The sequence below is a fragment of the Lathyrus oleraceus genome, chromosome 6, assembly GCF_024323335.1.
Source record: "Lathyrus oleraceus cultivar Zhongwan6 chromosome 6, CAAS_Psat_ZW6_1.0, whole genome shotgun sequence".
Classification (NCBI taxonomy): Eukaryota; Viridiplantae; Streptophyta; class Magnoliopsida; order Fabales; family Fabaceae; genus Lathyrus; species Lathyrus oleraceus.
The window spans coordinates 411195608-411212592 of record NC_066584.1 but is presented as its reverse complement, the minus strand read 5'-3'; the positions used below and the strand labels follow the sequence as shown (position 1 = coordinate 411212592).

The following is a 16985-nucleotide window of genomic DNA, read 5'->3' as shown; positions in this document are numbered from 1 at the left end:
TTTCAATTATCTCCGTAACATAGGAGATTATATATTTCGTATTGCAGATATGCAAAAGAGGTGTGCTCGTTGATCTTAAACTCTCGCTCGGGTGTCGCGCTGGAAAATGAGACATTTGCGACATGCCAGATGATGTTCACTTGCGACATTTGCGACATTTTCTGTTTGTATGAGACATCATACAGTAGCCTATATTTATAGTAGTTGTAGACAATTATGGACCTCAAAAATTCTATCTTGTATCAGTGAAGGTTTCAGAGATGCATCTCCGGTACCACCCTATTCTTTTATTCCGTAGATACATTTTCTGAATCTCTCCTAATCCAGATAGAAAACAGAACATGTGTGTTTTATTTGGCAAATAGACAAATTTTTTGACAAACATCAAAATGTATTAAAATATTTGAAATTGTATATATTACATTTCATTAATAGTAATACACAATTACATGCAATTAATTGATGACAAAAAAACTAAAACGAATCGAAAGATTTGTCGCCGGCTAAATCTATAAGTATGGGTGGTACCCCCTTTGACTTTTGTGCATGAGATTCTATTTCAATATTGGTCAATTTGGTGAACTCTTGCATCCTATCCACAAATCGGTTTGGCTAAGTCTCGACTTTTGTTGTTGAATGAGTCGTTCACTCCACTAATGTAAGTGGTATAGGGCATCCCGATTTCAAATAAACTTGAACAAAGTGTCGTGATTTTGAAAGTCAGTCAATACGCATAAAACAATCAATTAGATTTTAAGGTAGGTCGGTGTGCAGTGGGAAAAAAATTCTAAAAAAATATATCTTATAAGATCAATACACACTCTATCATACACACTTGTTATGAGATGTCCCATTTCAAGAAAATGCGTCCATTTTTCCTCAGATGTCGGTCCACTGATGCAAGGAAGAGACTCATAAATTGCATCAAATTTCTTTCTTTCCGTAAAGTCGTGTGTATGATTCTTCATGAGTCTTCAACTCATGGATAAGTTAATGGAGAACAAGTGTGTGATCACCTTCTCCTTTATCGAGCAAAGCTGAAATAACTAGAAAACCGCAATAATTGTCACCCTTAACATTGACGATCTGTTCGATGTATTTGTGCATAAAAACTGACATCTCGTCAATGAATAGAATTTTTGGTGGAGGTGGTGAAGAAGGTGGTTTGCTAATGCGAACTCCTTTGAAAATACTTTTTGAGAATTTGGAGTTGGTGAGTCCGGAAAAACTTTGTCAACATGTTCAAAATACAAAGAAGATTGCACCGTTGAATTATCATTCGATGTAGGTTTAACCTTCTTTGTAGCACCTTTTGTTTTTACCGGTTGAGATGGTGGTTTCAAGTCAGTGGTGTCCAGATAAGCAATCTTCCTCAATTGTTCTTTGATGTGGAGTTTCATATTGTCGTCGGCTTTCAAAAATATCTCTTGTATCACTTCCCATTCGGTCAAGTTAGAGATATTTGATTTACCGTCTTTCATGACACAATTGTCGTCAAACCTAAGCTTTTTCCAATGACTGCAAACTTCATTCATTCTTAACGTTCTATCAAGCTTCACCTTCATTGCTATAAGACAAGCATGTGGGAGATAGGTTTTCACAATTGTGCAACCACATTTTGCACTATCGGAGCTTACATTATCAAATCGTTTTGCTTTATGAAAAATATAACTTAAACCTACTTGAGATATGTTTCTGACCAACTGAGAATAAAGATTGTTGTCTTTAAATCTGTGTTTCAAAACGGTGATGCTCCGGCCAAATGATATATGTATTTCATTATCACAGAGTCTCAATCTCTACGTAAATCGCTCTTACTATTTCCCAACCAATTCTTCAATGTAGAATGGGCAGACTCAACTCGATTTGTTGTTGTATTTTCAAGGTGTCTAACCTGATTGGTCCATGCAGAGACAATTCTCTCCTTCACCTGGTCCAACATTGTGCTTTCAACATATTTCAACAAATATAGATATTTATCGCACACCTTTCTGAAATGTATAACGCAATCGGAATATAACTCTTTAGTAGAAAAATTTACTATAACAGTTCATCCATCCATTATTTTTTCCACTATCGCACCCGCCTTCACCATTTTTTCATCTTTGTCCTTTATCTGTTTCTTCCCTACCACGGGTTTAACCCGACTTCTCACATTCTTTGTCATGTGATACCTATAAAATAATGCATAAGAAGTAGAAAATACTTTTGCAACTGAATTCATCAAAGTGGTGTCGCGGTCAGTAACAATTACTTTCGGCATCTCTTCTTGGTCCTTCAAAGCCCAAGAAGTAACACTCTCCTCTTTTTCGCTATCTAGAAATGCAAACCTGGCAGAATAGGTCTTCTCAATCGAGGTAACACCAAATCATCTCTAATCGTGGAAGTTTGTACTTGTTAGTCTTATACGTTAAATCAATGATGAGCACACTAGAAAATATGTTGAACAACTTGATAGAATGAGGATGAGTCCAAAATATATCTCTAATGGTTAATTCATCCTCGCACGTTCTGTACCTGGAAACATAATTGTTATCATCCAAAAGTTTTAATAGTTGTTGCATTTCACTTATATCCCCCATCAGCGCCTTGTTATATTGATACCGAATATTGTATACTTGCTTGATATTTGAGATATTTTCAGGTATTTTACATTTCAAAACTACAAGTATGTTTTTAGGTTAAACCAAATTCAATGTCATGTCTAAAATGCATTCTTTCTCTTCCGGCATGAAGCGACACACAATTGTATGAACGACTAACTTTTTACACAAGTCATGGTTATGTAAACCACATATGACATTAAATCTCCATTTCTTATTTGCCAACATATAACCACACAGCTTAACGGGACACTCACATTTTTTTGAACCGGTGTCATTTCGTTTAAAATTTCGGATATGAGATATATATTTCTCACTTCTTTCGCATGTCATTGGCACAAATGCACCTCTTATATCTTAACCATTATTGAATCTTCTAATTACCACATCAAATCCTAGTTTAGAGACCTCCGTACGAATCCATTAAAACATGTGATCGCAAAATTCAAACTCTTGTTCATTTTTAAATTAGTTGCCAAAATCTACCTCCTTCGCAACACCTTTGGCATTCGGAGACACATGTTTGGGAAAAAAATTGGGGTGCACCATATCTAATGAAAACAATTACAATAAAAAAAACTCAAAAACTCCTAAAATTGTAAACAGATCTGGAAAAATGAGAACAGACAAGCTACGAAGATGCATCTCCGAGGGAGTTCATACAAAATTCAGAAATACATCTCTGGATTCAACGTGTGTTTTTTCAAACTAAAAAAAAAAATAATGTGATCAATGAGGTTTGAAATGAATGATTTTTACCTGAAATTCCAGCTTATTTTGCTCCTTTTTATGTAATGAAACATAAGAATGAAGATTTGAAGTGAAAATATTGATTGAGAATGAAAGATTTTTGAAAAGGATTTAGAGTGAAAGAAGTATGGGTCTTATCATGCAGGTGATTGTTTTATCAAAATCATATTTCCTTATTCCGGAGATGCATCTCTGTAAATACCTGACATGCCAAGGTGACAGATATTTCAAAATCTCGTCTGAAACCTTCGAAGATGCATCTCTTCACGAATGCATTAAGCATCATGTGGTTAACCGAATATAACCGATCATGCACAAATCCTTCAGCCCAGACAAGGACAAAACCGACCAAAACCATTCCTCATTCGGCTGAGACAATGCAGCAATCTTTTTCTCGTTGTTAAGAAACTTTTGCGGATCACGCTCCTAAGATTTGTCAGAAATAATCAATGTCGAAAATTAAAATTAACGTAAAAATAAATAAAGAATCCCACTAATATTACATATTTGTCCCAAATATGTCTGACAGCATGGTCTGGATACATAGGCAGTAAGGACAAATTAACTGGACCACCTCCAAAAGCCTCTGGCTTAGTATCCGCGGCAACCTCACCCTCCGGAGGTGGCACTGGATCAGCATGCACATCATTAAGAGGTGGGAGTGGATCAACAACATCAATATTAGGAGGTGGGAGTGGATCAGTAACATCAATATTAGGAGGTGGGAGTGGATCAGCAGCATCAGCATTAGGAGGTGGGAGTCTGGCACTGGTGAAACCTGACGCCTGCGGGGGGATAGGGGAGTCATGCATCAGATGGTGAGTCTCGTCTCCTACGGGAAGAAGAAGATGGAATGGCATGAGAAAAAGCATGAGCCCTAAAAGTAGACGACTATGTCTGGCCAGAGGAACCAGGAGCATCTGAAACCTGCTGACTCTTCTTCTGTCGAACAAATGCATGTTGAGCAACTTTGTCATGCCTCAATCTATCATGCTCAACAGTCATTATATATGTAAGTTAAATTAAGGCATGCCATTAATGTAGGCATATAACACAAGTAAGAAAATAAAATAAAAATACTGAGAAATTTCCGGAGATTCGCATCTCCGATTTCTAAGAAACTAAACCGCTGATGCATCTCCGCTTACTGAAAAACTAAACCACTGAAAAATTACGGAGATGCATCTCTAATTAATGAAAAACTAAACCGCAATCCGAAGATGCATCTTCAAAATATTCAACAACACAGAGGTCACATCAATGGCGTAATGTACTATAATAAAGCTCAAAAGAATTATCTTGATCATCAATTTCAGTCAACAAACAACTAATACATTATGGTTAAACTATCTTAAATGTGATTTCTACTCGTTTCTAACCATAATCCTTGATTTCTACTCATTTACACCAAAACTCAAATATTTATCAAAAACTCAAAACTTATAAGAAACTGATATTTTTGATAAAAATGAATGATATTACATATGAAGATTGACGTTCCTTTGAGTTCCTTTAGCCTTGTTGAATGAAATTTAACTTAGTGTAGAGAAGAAATTTGAAAGTTGAAGTTGAATTGAAGTTTAAGTAATGTGAAGTGAGGAAGGAGAAGAATCTAACATGATTTAACCTCCAAAATATTCCGGAGATGCATCTTCGTAATATGTTAACGTTAACGGACCATTTGATGGGTCTAGATATGTATCTTCGAAAACTGAAAACACTTTTGAAACCTAGATTGATGCATAAGAAACATATGGGATGCATTAAGAAATGTTCTCCATATAATATGCCGATTTTACACTTTAGTAAGATTTTCATTCTATAGTAGTTCAATCCTATTGAATTTATCAGCTATAACCACGTGCAACAAACATAAATATTACACATAAACATGCCTCAAAGATTTACATCGGTATAAATTGTGAAAATTAGAATCAGGATCATTCATGCAATTGCAGAATCAGAACTCTACGTTCAAATCGAAGCTAGTGATAGTATTCAGCACGTACTACATACATATGTAGAGGAGGGAATCAGCTTATGATAGAATTAATCTAGAAAATAAAATAAAAACAATTTACATGATGACTGAGAAAATGAATTTCTCTAAAAAGCTCATTGGACATATCTTTGACAAGGCAAAAGTGGTTGACGGAGGACATGCAAACTCACTCTTGAACGAATCATAGGAAGTTCCTTTGAAAGTTTCCAGAATTAAACCTTGAAGATAATCCCTCAGACATGCCTTCTGCATCAAGTTTTACTTTCATCCTCCCAGCCGTTAGATCCTTTTCACGATCCCATGGCTTCCATGGATGTTGACTCACCCATTCTTTCTCTCCCTTCTCCGTCTGTTGCTTGGACTTTTTCTTGGATTTGCTAGCAACCTCTTCTTGATGTTTTTGCACCAATGTTTTTGATCTTTTTGCTTTGTTGTATTTGTCCACCAAATCTGCATCTGTATTAGCCCTTTTATTTTCTTCTTCGTTTGAGGCTAATGCAGTGGCCTGATTGTATGCTTCCAAATAACTGTCATGTGAAAACCATTTCTTTCCATAAAGCTGTTGAAATTATGGGGTGGAATAAACAGGTTGAAGGGAAGGAAAAATCGTTAAGCAAATCATTCAAGATGAAAGAAGATACATACTTCATCTTTGCTTTCTGAACTCTGTCATTAGGGGTGTCTGTCCAAATACTAGTGTCTCCTCTACCTTCCTTTGTTTCCCGGCTGAATTGGGTTGATTGCATAGTCATACCACCAGGCTGAAATATATAAATACACAAAATGATGAAATAAATGGCCATTGTTTACCAAAATATAGAGAGTTATTTTAACTTACCCTTTCATGTAAATTAATTGCTACTGTTTTATGCATTACCAAAACCTCAATATGCAAAAACAAGCACTGGAAGAATAAAGATCTAAAGAACTAATCTCTACAAACCAAATATGCATGACAAAAATTACTCTGTTAACTTATACATGAGAATTCTTATTCTGCTTCTGTTCTAAATAAAAAGAATGATGATTCTATTTATATATAAACTTAGTCTTAAGAGTATGGTAAATTAGAATCAAATTTAATGAAGAAGGGAAAACACTGTTTAGTAGTCAAACAAAACTAAATGCAAACACCCATTCATATTCCTTTGTTTTAAATATGATTTTTAATTTTTTATTACTGTAATATACTCGCTCTTTATTTTGCTCCTAATAGAATAACTTTCTCGAATGGTCCCTGAAATTATTGTTTTTTCCATTAGTCCTGGTTTGGTTTTAGACAAAAACTATATGGAATAAAACAAACGCAAAAACATAGTATATTAGTGAGACCAAAAGCATATTTAAGCCTATTCCTTTCAAGAATTTAGCAACATCCCACTACCAGAACCTCAACCCGAGAAGAAAATCAAAGATAAATACTATGCCGGAAAATAAACCCAAGCTAGATTACAACTTCTAACTGAAATGTAGAAACTACAAAATTTGTCCAAGAGCAATTCTATGGAAAGTGAAACTAAACTAACCCAGAAAATTCCAAAATTCAATAGGACCCATTAATCACAAAAGTACCAAACAAGTGTTGCAGTGACTCTATTATATTATACATGAGGGTCGTGTTTTCTCAAACTTCTTGTGCCCTACTATACTTACGTAGCTTTCCTAAAAGCAAAAAATAAATTATTAACAGTACTTACTTTTCTCTCGGGAGGTAGTGTTGTCATCCATTCATCTCTTTTGGGTTCCACTTTAACCTCTGTCTGTGCCAGAAGCTCGTCATCACCTTCCATTGATATTCCTGCCATAGATTCCCAGTAATGAGAAAGTTGCCAAGTAATAACACCCAATAACACGTCTCTCCCCCTTTCAAGAAAGCATGCATGCATACAAAGGGACATGTTTCTTTATGCCAGGCCACTTACCAGATAAGAAAAACTAAACACAGTCACCAAATTATCAGGAACATCTTCAAGTGTTGGTGTTAGGAACCCAGAAATTAGATTCCAACGAGTGAACATTTTGATTGAGAAAATAGAAAGGAATAGGAGAGAAATCTCTTTTCCATGGGATTCCCCTTCACAATAGAGTTGCTACTCTATTCACTAATGATTACAAAATATTCAATAATCATCAACTCTACATTCTATTATGCTATTTATACAAATAGCCCTATAACTCTACATTTTTACATAGAAATTGTGAATTGCTTTGTGTGATATAAAATGTAATCCTCAACACTAAGCGCCAATTGCAACACTAACATCTACTAACAGTTGGCTGCCTGTATTACATCTTCCTACATAATGTGCAATTTCTATAGTTTTGGGCCTAAGCCAAACAACAGAGCTGAATAAAGAAGTTAGAGGAAAAGCTGCTGATGTGGGGGTTGGTTAGAATGTGTGAGTGACTTCAGGGAGAGGGGGGAGAAGAATGATGATCCATTTCTTATATTTTTGTTAGAGGATACGCAGAGAGGGAGGAATAGGATTATCTCTTCCCTGAGTTTTGCTTTGGGATATAGGGGAGCTCATCTGAAATATTCTTCCTTTTTTTCAATCAAGAGAATATAATTCTGTTTGGCTTGAATTTGGTTTTTCTATCAATTGGTCTGACATGCCGGATAGAGTCAGCCAAAATGTCTAAAGCTTGTAATTCTAATCAAAAGTTTGCCTATTAAGTTGCAAGCATCAATTTTTCTAAATTGTGTTTTGTCATTAATGACATTAATGTGTCAATGTATGAAGCATTGACTAAGACATCAGACACGATACTAACACATCACTACCGGTAATAATTTCATAAAATATAATAATTGAATGTAACCACAAATCTCAGTGTCATGTCGGTGTGTGACATCAGACACTCCTTTAGTATGAAATGTCGGTGCTATATGGGTCAGAGTATTGCTGGGACGGTTGGAGCTTACCCAGATGTATGGTGGAAAAGAAGTGGAAATCATTTGGTTTTTGCCCTTAAGTTTTCAATATTTTTTGTACTAATTGTAGTCTTGTGTATATGCCAGGCAATCAATAGCCAACGTAAAACTAAATCGAATCTTTGGTATGGATCTGTTAGAGTTGTACCGGACAAGTTGCAGCTTGTGTGTTAAGAGTTAGTTAGCTTAGTTGTTGTCAGCTGTAGAGTTAGTTATCTTAGTTGTTGCCAGTTGTAGAATGGTAAGACTTAGTTAGCCTTTGTATCTAACCAACTCTTACCATTCTACAGCTGGAAGCTGGAAACAGCTAAGATAACTAACTCTCCAGTTGGCATACATGGAGAGAGTTTTGACCACCCAACATAAAGTATTGGTTATGGATACAAGGGTTTAGAGGAGAGCGAAGAGAAGAAGGCAATGTAGGGTTTTGTGCATCAAGTGGTAGAATTCGAAGAATTAAAGGATAGATGGAAGAATTATTTCCGCAAGTTGTTTAATGAGATATAAGATCCTTTCAGAATATATTAGGCTAGACATTAGAAGAAAACCAAAATTATATTTTCTATCGTCGAATTCAATAACACGAGATAAAAGAGGCGCTGAAAACAAGGCGGTCTACTTACCACGACGTGTGATGAGCGAAATATGATTGATCAAAAAGACTTGCACTTAATTTTTCCGTTTATATGGAGAAGGCATAGAGTCTCTAGAAATTTTTTGTGCAAAACCTTTGAGAAGAAAGAGGCTAGGATTGGCTATATTCGAGCCTTCAAGGATATGTATGAAGGAGACTCGACTAGTGTGAAGACACAGGGTGGGACCATAAAAGATTTTTCCATAGCAACTACACCAAAAACTCCAAGTCTTTATCTTTCCACTTCGATTTTGGAAGTACTTACGGAACACATCCAAAAATGAGCATTGAAATGATAACTTTTTGCAGATGATGTAGTCCTCCTTGGAAAATCGAGGGAGAAACTAAATGGGAGGTTGGAAACAAGTCTTAAATTGTATGACTTCAACCTGGGAAGAAGCAAGACATAGTATATGGTAAACAATGTTGGCAAAAGGAAAAACATTTAAAACTTAGAGGTGAAAGTTGAAGATAACACAAGTTAAATGGTTTAAGTATCTTAAGTCTATAATACAAAGCGACTCAAAATAGAAGATGTAAACCCCCAAATCCAAGTTGGGCAACCGAAATTGAGGAGAGCCTCAAGTGGTTTAATATGATACAAAACTACCCTCAAGCAGAAGAGAATATTTTATCAAACTTTTATAAGACCCCCGGCATTGTATTGTAAAGAACTTTGGGTCGATAAAGAACCAACACGAGAATAAAATAAGCGTAGCAAAGATGAGGAGGTTGTGTTGGATGTGTAGTAAGACTAGATAAGATAGGATTAATAATGGCAACATTTGAGGGAAAATTTTGGTAGCACGTAACATAGTAAAGATGGTGGAAACTTCGGCTTAGGTGATTTGGACATATAGAGGGAAGACCTATGAATTTTGATTTGGACATAAAGAGGGAAGATCTATGAATTTCGTACAGAGGTGAGTAGATAAGATGGAGGAGGGTAGTCAGATCACTAAAGGCCGAGGAACACCTAGAAAACTATAAGAAAAATATCTAGAGATTAATGAGTTAGATATAAATGATATATAATATAACATTATGGCATCGTTTAATCCATGTAACCAACCCCGCTTGGTGGAATAAGGCTTGATTGTTGTTATATTTGTTGTAGTGATTGCATGTTCCTGTGTGCTTGATTTGGCGACACCAACTATTGTTATGGAGGCAAATGGTGTTAGGGCTAACAATGATGTTTTGAAGCATCAAAATAGAAACGGGGTATCTTTGTACAGAAAGGCATAAATGGTTTCAAATTTATTATTTGCCAAGGTTGACAGGATCTTGACTGAGACTGGACAGAATAATCGTGATATGGTTTTGTGGAGAAAAATGTCAACTTGATGCAAGAAATTGTGAAAATTTCATGTTAAGTTCGAGAAAAATGCCAATGAGGTACAATTTTCAGAATATCTTGCATCAAGTATTCACTTATTTCAGTCTTAGAGACAAGGCTGTTTTTCTAGTGGCAGGTAGTGATAATAGGACACTAGTTTTCGGCCAAAGCCCAACAAAAGTGGTGAATAGGGATGTTAAGGAAAAAGATGCTAATGTGGCAGTTATTTAGAATGTGCAAGTGATAATAGAGAGAGTGAGGAGGAGAGTAAGGATTCATTCGGTATTTTTTATGTTAGAATCTTAAGGTTGGACAGAGAGAAAATTCCTTCTTCCCTGAGGAGCTTTGCTTTGGAATTACAAGGTATTTTTTATGTTAGAATCTTAAGGTTGGACAGAGAGAAAATTCCTTCTTCCCTGAGGAGCTTTGCTTTGGAATTACAAGGGTCGCTTCTGTAATACTTAACATTTTCAATCAATAGTACAATTCCTATCTTTTGTTTTGGGATTACACGGTACTCTATGCAGGAAAGTGACATGAACAAGCTTTGGATGAACGAACTGTCTCAAAAACTTATGTAAACTGTTAGATAAGAAACACTCGAATGACTTCTACATCATATCTCTAACACACCCCTTCATTAAAAATCCTTTTGGGCTTCAAGTGTGCGGATAACACAGGCCGAAAAGCTTAAGCTGTCAGAAGAGGAATACTTTTGTGACATTATATTAATCTATAACAACCTCAACAGGAACCATCTACAATGCAGAAGCTCACCTTGGGATCTTCTCCACAGTGCAGTCTCTCGCATGACTTTAAGCTCAGCCTGCAGTCACATGAGAGGTATAAGGATTCAAAAACTAGTACAGCCAGACAAGTAAAGTTCAAGTTACCTTAAAGTCCTCCTGTTCTTGCTTGAGTTTGATTTTATCATCCATTGCTTTCCGCTATACAAAGCACACAACATCGTTATGTTAATTGACGGAAAAAAATTGCATTGCAAATTTAGAAATCAGGAATAAAACAAAGATTCCAACTGATCAGATGTTAGACATGAGAAGAAAGGATTTTAAAGGGAAAAAACTCAAAAGCCAAAACAAAATAGGTTCAATGTCAAAGCACTTTTTCCCCGTATTTAATCTGGCCACACAACATTGTTTATTCAGTATCATCAAACATGAAAGGAAGTAACAATATGGGTCAAGTGCAACCAAACGCTAAAAACCTTTTTCAAATTATTCCAGCTTCATTTTACACTAAATTACTAACCACTCGAGTTCCTCAGACCACATTTTGCTTTGCATGTGAATTTTCAATAAACTCAATAATTTGACATAGTTAGAACCCCTAGTGTTAGTATCAGTTTCCAATGGAAACAAAAAATGTCTTTCCTATTATGGATATACCACATAGATACGTCTCAGACCTCTAATAAAAAAAAATAATAAAAAAATAGAGACCAAATTGTTCTATAGCTATACATCTAAAGTCGAACTTTACAGAATAGTTTTCTAGTCATAAACTGGTCCATATATTATAATTGCATACAAAAAGTCAGAATTATCAAATAAATATCATGCTCAACAATTCACCAATCCCCGCCAAACTCATACATCATCAGCTCCCCAATATCATAAACATTTGATGTATAATGTTTAGATGCTCAAAAATCAAGATGTTTCAAATTATAAGTTCCAAGATAATAGGACTTTCAATAGGATAAATGTAGATATTTATTACCTAGTTTTTAGGAGTCTAGATAAACATCCATCTCCCTGATTCACATTCTATTACTTCAATGAAATATGGCTTTGTATTATTTAATTTTTTTTGTATCAGTTAATATATATTTTCCTTCAAATGATAACAACCGACCGAGTAACTCCTAAGATATAGATAAAGTAATTCACTGAGTGATGTCAATAAAAGAAAGACATGAAAGCAAATTAAAGATCCCACCAGCAGCTACTTTAACTTCAATAATAAACCACCCGTCTGGTAGGCTCACCTTTTCTGGATCTTGTAACTCTTTGAAAGCTTTATTTAGTTTAATAAATGCTTGATTGGCTTGTGGGTGAGAGCATTTATCTGGATGAACTAATAGTGATATCTTCCAGTACCTAAATGACATTAAACGAGAAAATATTAGATCACATGTAATTGTATGATATCATGATACTTGGTTGTTTTTGTTGTTGCTTGTATAAAATATAGAAATTGGTATATTTTAGTGGTTTTTCCTTTTCAGTTCCTTGTATAGACTATTGAGTTCCAAGTACATACTTGAAAGTCCAAATAAATTAGTCATATCCAGACACATTTTTAATGTATTATTAGTCGCAATAAAATCATGTCTTAAGTTCAGAATAAGTTGATATTGTTTATATTTTGACCATACTATGATATTAGAACACTTATTTGAATCGACAAGATTTTCACTAGAGCTTGGAGGGTGTCCGTTGCATACAATTGTATTCCAGGAAATGATGTCCCCAAAAAATAGTATTAGCAAGAATATTATCCCGAACAAAAATGTACAGTAAAAACTTATCAATCCTAAGAATGCTTTAAATTTTTTAATTCAAAAAAAAAAATAATGAGATAGAATAAGGAGAGAGTAGGAAGCTATGATAGAAGAGTTAAAAATCAAGTTCTACACCATTTCCCATGGGAGTAAAAGACTCAAACCTTTTATATAGGGAATAGAAAGTATGAAAAATACATGCTGAATCTAGACTTGTAGGAATAAATAATACCCATAAATACTTCTTCATAACATGTACCAAATATGGGAATGGTACATAACAAGGCTCTCATTGCCAGGAATTATTTCAGAAGACTTGAAACACACTCTTAATGAGTTGGGCAATAGGCAGGAAAAAACTAAAGAATCATTCAAGCAACTACCTTTTACTAATTAACTGTACTGGGGGATGAGACAGTTAAATCAGATTCTAGAATGATTGTTATCAAAACACTTTGTCAGAAACTTTATTGCTTTGGTTATTTAAAGAAACACATAAAGGAAAGCATACTTTTTCTTTATGTTACCATCAGACATATTATGGTTAACTCCAAGAACGTCGTACGGGCTGTCAATCTCAACGTCCATTATCCGGGTAACCTGATACATAAACAGGTGATTACTGGTAGCTCCAGAATCAATTGCAAAATAAATATCCAAAATTTAATTCAGTAATAAATCAACAAGAACAAGTAAACTGGGAGAGGGGGTTTGGACAGCTCCACATTCAATTCTTAAAGAGAAAACCAAACAAATAACATGACTGTATAAAAAATTATATTGATCCCTGTCTTCAAAGAGTCAAAATAATAAGTCCCCCTAAAGAATCCAAGACCAGAAGAAACCAAACTATCAAATCCATAACAAAAACAAGAACATGGCTGGCTATTAAAGATTAATCTAAAAAAGGAAATCATTGACACATCATTAAATTCAGATAAAGGCCTGAAACTGAAATCTTATAAATTGATGAGATGCCGCCACAATAAACTGGGCGGACATACAGTTCACTTCAGCTTAAGGGAGCCACTGGTTACATAATCAAGGACACAGTAAAAAGCATATACCACCAAACCTAAGTTCCGTCTCATGTTCCCCAAATAAAGTCTAAACTTATAATTGAAACATCATATATAAATTATTAAACCCGGTTTTACTTTACAACTAAGAAATAACAAAAATTTGGTCGTCATAAAATGCGATTCGGATTAAATACCTCCTCAAAACGTTCTGCCTCATTAGCTGATTCCGCTTCAGAAACCATAGCAGGAGGTGGAGGTCCCACAAATAGTTCAGTATCGTCATCCAATTCAGCTTCTCTAAAGACATAAGATAGGAAATGTCATCCAACACTGCCTAATATGAATTGACTCAACCAAATCAGGAAACGTAATCATAAAAAAATAACTTCAGAAATCGGTACATGAACGCAGTCTGTGCCTCTGTTAATTTAGCAGCAGCGGCGAGTAATTCAGCAGATGGCATTGCAGGACCAATAACCCTGCCGAGGAAAAAGAGTTAACCAACTATAAATCAAACTTCAAACATAAAAAGATGTCAACAAAACAACTAAATGACAACCTTTTTCTAGGACCAACAGAATGATCCTCGGGAGGTTTTATTGAAGGGTCATCTTCCATCTGTTCTGTCGGAACGGAACATGTTTCAGGCAATGCAGCTGAAGGATCAGCTCGATCATTCATCGGATGCATATAAGATTGAATTAGAGGGCCAACAACATCTAAAGTAGGGGGAGATTTAGAAGGCAGTAAAAAAACTCTATCCCCATTTTCCTTAAGATTTAAGGAAAGGAAGAGATTCTTCAAATGCTTCACTAGAGACTTTTCTGATATATCCTTTATATCCACAGCTTGCCCAGTATCAATCATTTGCAATAACTAAAAACAACAACACAAAAAATAAATAAATAAATAAATAATCAAAATTTGTTCAGTTACTCTACAAATTAGAAATTAGGGTTTGCTTACTTCATTTGTTTCATACATTTCATCATCTGAACAATTTAAAAACTAAGAATTAAATTAAATAAATAAATATGTGAAATATATTCATACCTGCTTCAAATCGTTGCCAACATTGGGAAACTCGGTCATCATTTCACGGAGTGCTGTTTGGGGCTGAATCCTGTGTTGAAGTTCCTCGTCGGAGGAAGATTGGGATTCATCGGAATAGTGGTGCCGCTTGGATTTTTTCCTCTCTCTGTCTCTCTTTTTTCTCTTTTCCTTTCTCTTACTCTCCCTTTCGCGTTTGGAGCTTCCATCGCTCCTTCTGCGTCGCTCTTTTTCACGGCGATGGCGACGGCGGCGCTTGGAAGAGCGGTCGGAGTCTGAATCGGAGTCGGTGGAGGAAGAGGATGGGGAAGAAGGAGAGGTTGTGTCGCGTTGATGACGGTGTTTTTTTCTTTTGTCGCCCATTTTCAGAAGATATAGATAGCAGGGCAGAGGGTTTCGAGCATCAAACCAGTATTTGCAATTCCCAGAGTTTAGTGATGATCGTCGTAGAACCAGCGAATTAACAAAATTATTTTTATTTTAACAAAGTTGAATTTTGTTTTAGTTTACGCAGTAAGTTAAAAAATTAATATTTACGAATTTGTGTGTTTTTTTGTCAAAGTCGAAAATGGTGAATTTTTTTTCAAAATAATCGAGTTTGGTAGAAGATGCGCCAGATGAATTGACACACTCCCATACCTATAAGAGGAGGCGCCAGTAGCATTGACGCACATGCATTGGGCCTCATGAGGAGGCGTCAATGCTTCTAGCGCCTGAGTGCATTTTGCATGGTGGGCGTCAATTCATCTGGCGCTTACATGTGATGGTCATGTGGGCGTCAATTCATCTGGCGCCCACATGGTTTGTGCAATAGATGTTTCGTTTCTATAAATACCACGCTTTGTATACAATTATTTTCACTCAAATTCATCTCCTAATACCATAAGTTGTCTAGTTCAACCATCAATTTCAATTATCTATGTTTCAACAATGTCTGCATACATTCAGAAACGAAATATTGATGTAATATTTTCTGCCGTTGCGGCTTCGATACAGGTTCGACTTTGGAACACAGATACATTTGAACGTCTTAATCGGACGTTGTACAGTTGGTTATAGGGAGAAATTGGAGAGGGCGAACGGATTAGAAGAATACAATGGTTTGTGCCCACGTTCAACCAACACGGAGAAGTGCGCGAATAGGTGGATATTAAGACCGACCAAGACACTCGTAGGATGATGAATTACATGTTCAAAATTATTTTGATTGTTGTAATTGCATAGTTCTTGTATTCTAGTTGTTTTAGTTGTTTGTGTTATTTTTCATGTAATGGTATTTTCGTCACAGACATCTACTATGAAATAAATTTAGTTTTTCGTATATTGCAACAGAGGTACTATGAAATAAATTTAGTTTTTCATATATAGCAACAGAGGTACATCTGAATTTATATGGTTGTGCTCATTCCAACACTGGGACAGTTATTACGATTGTGACCTGGTTGACGGCATGAACTACATAGTCTAACCATTTTGTTCGTCGTATCCATTTTAGTTCGAATTCGGGTGCTGTTAGGGCGACCCTTTTTCTTCCTTCGCATAACTTCGTTGTGCCAGACGATGTCCCCTTGATATTCTGGCCAATAATCCTCTTTTGCCACCACCGAAAAACTAATTTTATAAATATTTGTAAGGCTGGCGACTTTGTAAACTTCAAATAGAAAGTAGGATGGATCCCTTCGAACCTTTGAGCACGCCACAATGACATGGGAGCAGGGGGTACGAAAGGCATGGAACCTTCCGCAGTCGCACCAACCTCTATCTAGTTCGACTCTGTACTGTCCCATCGGCATACCCTCATTGTGATCCATGGACTCGGGAACACTAAACCAACCTTTAGTTCGATCAAATACCGTAACCACGTGTGTGTTTGCTTTGGCAGCTTCATGTCTGATGAATTTCATTGAAGCATCATTGAACAACTGTCCAGATTGCAACACTGAACTTCATTTTGAGCGTCTGGTTTCAAACAACGCTCCTAGCCTGAAATATGTATCCTGCACCAAAGCGGTTATTGGTAGGTTACGGATGCCTTTGAAGACAGAGTTCATTGATTCCTTAAGATTTGTTGTCATGTGGCCTCAACGCTGACCGTTGGCGTATGTCCTAGTCCACTTCTCCAACGG

General features: G+C 35.9%; 2 protein-coding genes across 2 annotated transcripts; both read right to left on the bottom strand.

Annotated features, from left to right (window-relative positions):
• Nucleotides 1-990: 990 nt before the first annotated feature.
• Nucleotides 991-2881, bottom strand: LOC127095945 (uncharacterized). The gene is made up of 6 exons (XM_051034583.1): nucleotides 2764-2881; nucleotides 2518-2662; nucleotides 2175-2330; nucleotides 1895-1991; nucleotides 1194-1703; nucleotides 991-1086 (listed from the first exon to the last, which is right to left on the bottom strand). The coding sequence occupies exons 1-6, from the start codon at nucleotides 2879-2881 to the stop codon at nucleotides 991-993; spliced, it is 1122 nt and encodes a 373-aa protein (XP_050890540.1).
• Nucleotides 2882-5215: 2334 nt separating this feature from the next.
• On the bottom strand, nucleotides 5216-15342 carry LOC127091417 (uncharacterized). The gene is made up of 11 exons (XM_051030050.1): nucleotides 14863-15342; nucleotides 14369-14685; nucleotides 14211-14288; nucleotides 14004-14106; nucleotides 13299-13387; nucleotides 12272-12383; nucleotides 11157-11210; nucleotides 11041-11089; nucleotides 7053-7153; nucleotides 6001-6116; nucleotides 5216-5882 (listed from the first exon to the last, which is right to left on the bottom strand). Exons 1-11 carry the CDS (start codon nucleotides 15220-15222, stop codon nucleotides 5537-5539), a joined length of 1725 nt encoding a protein of 574 aa, XP_050886007.1. The 5' UTR covers nucleotides 15223-15342; the 3' UTR covers nucleotides 5216-5536.
• Nucleotides 15343-16985: the final 1643 nt, after the last annotated feature.